The sequence below is a fragment of the Anneissia japonica genome, unplaced genomic scaffold (assembly GCF_011630105.1).
Source record: "Anneissia japonica isolate Jap-2015-1 unplaced genomic scaffold, ASM1163010v1 scaffold287862_len174434_cov132, whole genome shotgun sequence".
NCBI lineage: Eukaryota > Metazoa > Echinodermata > Crinoidea > Comatulida > Comatulidae > Anneissia > Anneissia japonica.
This window is the reverse complement of record NW_022739647.1, coordinates 43,673-48,049: the sequence shown is the minus strand read 5'-3', so window position 1 is coordinate 48,049 and position 4,377 is coordinate 43,673. Positions and strand designations below refer to the sequence as shown.

The 4,377-nt window shown below is 33.0% G+C and overlaps 1 protein-coding gene across 1 annotated transcript; it reads right to left on the bottom strand.

Annotated features, from left to right (window-relative positions):
• Window positions 1–1,098: 1,098 nt before the first annotated feature.
• Window positions 1,099–3,778, bottom strand: LOC117117971 (breast cancer type 1 susceptibility protein homolog). Its single transcript, XM_033262468.1, has 4 exons — window positions 3,559–3,778; window positions 2,422–2,466; window positions 1,946–2,023; window positions 1,099–1,688 (listed from the first exon to the last, which is right to left on the bottom strand). The coding sequence occupies exons 1-4, from the start codon at window positions 3,776–3,778 to the stop codon at window positions 1,459–1,461; spliced, it is 573 nt and encodes a 190-aa protein (XP_033118359.1). The 3' UTR covers window positions 1,099–1,458.
• Window positions 3,779–4,377: the final 599 nt, after the last annotated feature.

The window sequence follows — 4,377 nt, the reverse complement described above, 5'->3', positions numbered from 1 at the left end:
TAGCCACTGTGTGTGCAGAACCATGGAGATCCATTGTTAACCTTGGGTACCTGGTTCAATCCCATCTGCTGCTCTCCTTGTGTTGCTGCTAAAGCATTGTAATGTGTCTTTTAGAAGAGTCTAAATCCTTGGTCATGTGCATGTTAAAGGATGCAGTACAAAAATTCGGAAGACTAAAGTTGGTCTCCTGGTGTACGGTACTGGCCAATCACCACCTGAAGGACCCTACTGGAAATAAGTCTGCAGACTGGGTGGGTGGGTTACCCTTGGTGTTCACTAGATAAGAAAATGCCCCGGAAATTGTTCTGATTGATAAACCTTCTTTGTTTTAAAAATCATGGTTACCGTACGTCCGTACGGTACATAGTTGATACATTGGTACATAGTTGATGATACATTATCAGTCATCAAAAGTACAGTAAGATACATATAGGTCTATAATGCTCATTAAAATGCTTTATGAATTGATGGAAATGGTTATCGGTACAATGGTACAAACTGTACCTATTTCCTTCCGTACAGTACATATCTTGTACTCTTACTGTAATGCATAAAAAAACATGAAATTTGACCACTATATTTACATTTTTGAGTACCTCTGTCACCACTAATCAATTATGTGGCCTCAAAAACATCCATATACCAATATCATAATATTTTTATGACTTCAGATAAAAAAAAAAAAGTTTTGATCTTTTCCACAAATTTTAACCCTGTCCCCTCAATTCGTTTTTTGGCCCACACTGTCCCATTTTTTTAAAACAGATTTTCTTATGCTCATGACAATAAACCGCTTCATTTTAGACCTGTACATTGCTATTTGAAATATCACCCTTTTTTTACCCTGTAAATGTAATAGCCCACCACTATTCTTGAGTGTATTATCTTTTCTGCTTTTTTTTTTGTTGAGAAAGCTAGATTTAAAAAAGAAATTTTTAGTTTTACGCCACTATCTGTGAATCAGAAAATCATTGGAGAGCAGTTTATTGAAGATTGGGACCAGGGAATATCAATGGAGAGCTGCTTATTGAAGATTGGGACAAAGTAAATGCCAAGTAACACAAAAGAAAATAACATCTTTCTTTATGTAAATGATTGACACTACATACCTAAACCTAAAGTAAAATAAAGTGTAAATGTTATATATTTTTTCAATGTGTATTTTGCAATGAGTTTTATAATAATTTAACCAGAAATCAGAAATGAGAATGCGATTCAGTATAAAGAAAGAGTAAATAAATAAATAAATAAAGTACAAAAAGAAGTAGAAAGTTTCTCCTATACGATTTCTAAAGAGTAATTTATCTGGCATAAGGATAGATAGCATTTACATAGGCACTGCCCATGACTTACAAATAATCAAATGGTTACTTCTAGCTTACAACAACCTTACTTCTAAGTCGTCTCAAAACTGCCATGTAATATAGATACACTGTAAATTAAGAATTTAAGTTCATTCTAACTGGCAGACCAAAGTTTCCTAATCTGTAAAACAAATACTGTACCTTTCGTTAAATCAGTATATTGCCCCATAGGATATATTGTGAATTTATTCATTAGTAGTTCTGGGCTTTTCCAAAGTCTTGCCCTTTTTGGGCCATTGTGGTTCCTGCCATTAATGTCGTCGCCAACAACTTCAAAGTTTTTCTCTGGCAAAAGGTAGCCTACCTCTAAAGAAGCGGTTACCCCTGTAAAACGACAGAAAGATTTGGACTACATTAAAGAAACAAATTAAAAATTGTCAGTTATCCATATATTATCATTATCATTATGATTACTATCTTTCTAATTTAAACTATTGGCATAATTGACATATATTTCTATAATTTCCAGATTGGAGAAATCCACCCAATTTACAAGAAAAAATTTCATAAGGGGAAGAAATAATCTGTGGTTTAGCAATGGTTTTAGTGAAATTCCTCTACAACATTAAAAACATACATACATGCATAAGACACAACCCAGATTCTAGCAGCAATTCCCTGAAAGTATTTCAGAGTTCTTGAACATACTAGTTCATCATCTTAAAAAACAAACAACAGAAAAACAATATAAATTATTTAGTGATATAAAGTGCAGGAAATGCTCTTTCAATTTCGAGACACCTAATTTGTAGACCATTTTCATTATCTCAGTTTTCAAGCTGCAAAACATTAAAGTTCAATTTTGGTCCAAAACACATACTGAAGCTCTAAATAAGCCATTTCACGGTTCTAACTGCGCATGCTCATATCAAGGTAAAATCGACATAAACACCATACAAAACATAGGGATTATGTCGATTTGACCTTGGATACAATGGATACAGGATAAGCGCATGCGCAGTTAGAACCGTGAAATGGCTTATAGGAATGTTTTACAGAAAATGTTGAATAATTTAAGTAATATTAACATAATTTAAGTAATAGAAATCTGACATACCAGTGTTTATGATAACATTATATACAGTCTGTCTCTTATACACATCTAGATGTGTATAAGAGACAGGTTCAGTGGTGTGATCCCGCCAAGACAGATCATAATTATGCTACGGATTGTAATGTTCATAAGGTTTCTAAATCTACACAAACTGATGCCTCTCCTGCAATTACAGCTCATGAAATGAACGAAAATACATTAAAATTTTACACTGGTTTGTCCAAACCTGTATTGTGGGAATTCATTAATTCTTTGTTGATGTGGAATGACAATGTAGTACCAAATTTTAAGCTTAAAGTAGAAAACCAAATTTTACTGGTTCTAATGAGAATTCGATTAGGATTAATGTTTACTGATCTTGGTGTCCGTTTCAACATATGTCAATCAACAGCATGCAGTATATTTGGTCCATGGCTTCCAGTAATAGCATCGTATATGAAACATAATATAATATTCTGGCTGCCACGGGATACACTTTTTAGGATTTGATTAGGGGTTTTACAATTGAGGATATTTTGCCACCAGGAGTGAAATTGTCAATGCCAGCATTTACAAAATGTTTTAAAGACCGATTGCTACCAGAAGAAAATGTTACAGAAACAAGGCGAATTGCAAATGTCAGGATACATGTTGAAAGAGCAATTAGAAGACTTAAGTGTTTTAAAATTTTAAATAATGTACTACCTGGTAATCTTAAAAAAGTTGATGACATTCTTGTTGTATATGCAGGTTTATGTAATTTGCAGCCATGCTTGATTAATGAAGAATGATTTTTTATGTTTTATGTTTGTTTCTATTTGCAATTCGCCATGTGTCTATAACATTTTCTTCTGGAAGTAGTTGGATGTACAGTATATCCTGGTCTTCACCACTATTAGATAGGCTTATCTTCATAAGACTTCTATGAATTGATACCTTGTTTGAAAGAAGAAATCAAGTTATCTTTACCCAGTACCACTCATATATTTTATTGGTGTGGAATTTTAACTTATATCATTTCATCTAATTTTGTTTATGCGAATATCTGGTTAAATCTAGTTTAACTAGATGCTTATAGTTGTAGTGCATTTGGGCACGCTGCATAAGATCTTGCCAAAACCAATTAAAAGTGAGGCATGTTTTATAAAATACTGTTATTACCAATAGTAATATTTCCTAATGATGACATAATCAATGTCAAAATAGTGATGTCAGTTGACGTCAGTAGAAGTTTTCTTGGTTTCTGAGTGTTCCTTAATTTCTTCAACTGTACTTGCAACTCTCTCTCTAGGAGCTGGTCTGTCAGGACATAATGATTTCTGTTAATAGATATTGTAGTATACTTTAATACAACTGTACTCCAATTATCGATGGCGTGCATGTCAGTACTTGGAGTACAGTTTATGCTGTCTTATCTACTGTAATAGTTTTACAATGATAAACCAATGAAAATGGTTTCACGGTTCGATCAGAACTAATTACTGTACTTCTTTACTGTTTTTATAAGAGTTTTATAACATTTTTGTACGGGTTTCGTTCAGGGCTGGACGTGCAAGTCAGTCCGTAGAGTTCTGTTCAGAGCTTGACATGAGTACCAGTTTGTCAATTTGTTCCTGAATAAACGTCAATTAGTCAGTTATTTTTTGCTTTACATTAATTTGTTGATGTCATATTGTATTATAAATTGTTGACGGAGGTGCTGTAGTGTGTGTTGTATAATAGTCCTAGCCTACTTTACACATATCATCAACATTCGTCCTTGAACATTATTGTATCTGTAAATATGCAAATGATTGACTGTGCAATTATTAATAACTGTTATACTGGTGATATTCTGTCAAACATGGTCAATAATGTAAAGCAGTCTAACATTTATAATTACACTGTCACTAATGATAAAAAAAATATCTCCCCTTATATAAATCAACACAAGACATTAAATAGGAAACAAGACTTGCAACTTCATTGGTTTGCATTTTA

Excerpts from the sequence above, each read along its gene's own strand:
- LOC117117971 (XM_033262468.1), bottom strand. The coding sequence starts at position 3,778 with ATGCACGCCATCGATAATTGGAGTACAGTTGTATTAAAGTATACTACA. Across the intron at positions 2,467-3,558 it reads ATTAGGAAATATTACTATTG|ATGTGTATAAGAGACAGACT; the intron begins GTAATAACAGTA and ends ATACACATCTAG. Across the intron at positions 1,689-1,945 it reads CTGGGTTGTGTCTTATGCAT|GGGTAACCGCTTCTTTAGAG; the intron begins GTATGTATGTTT and ends GTCGTTTTACAG.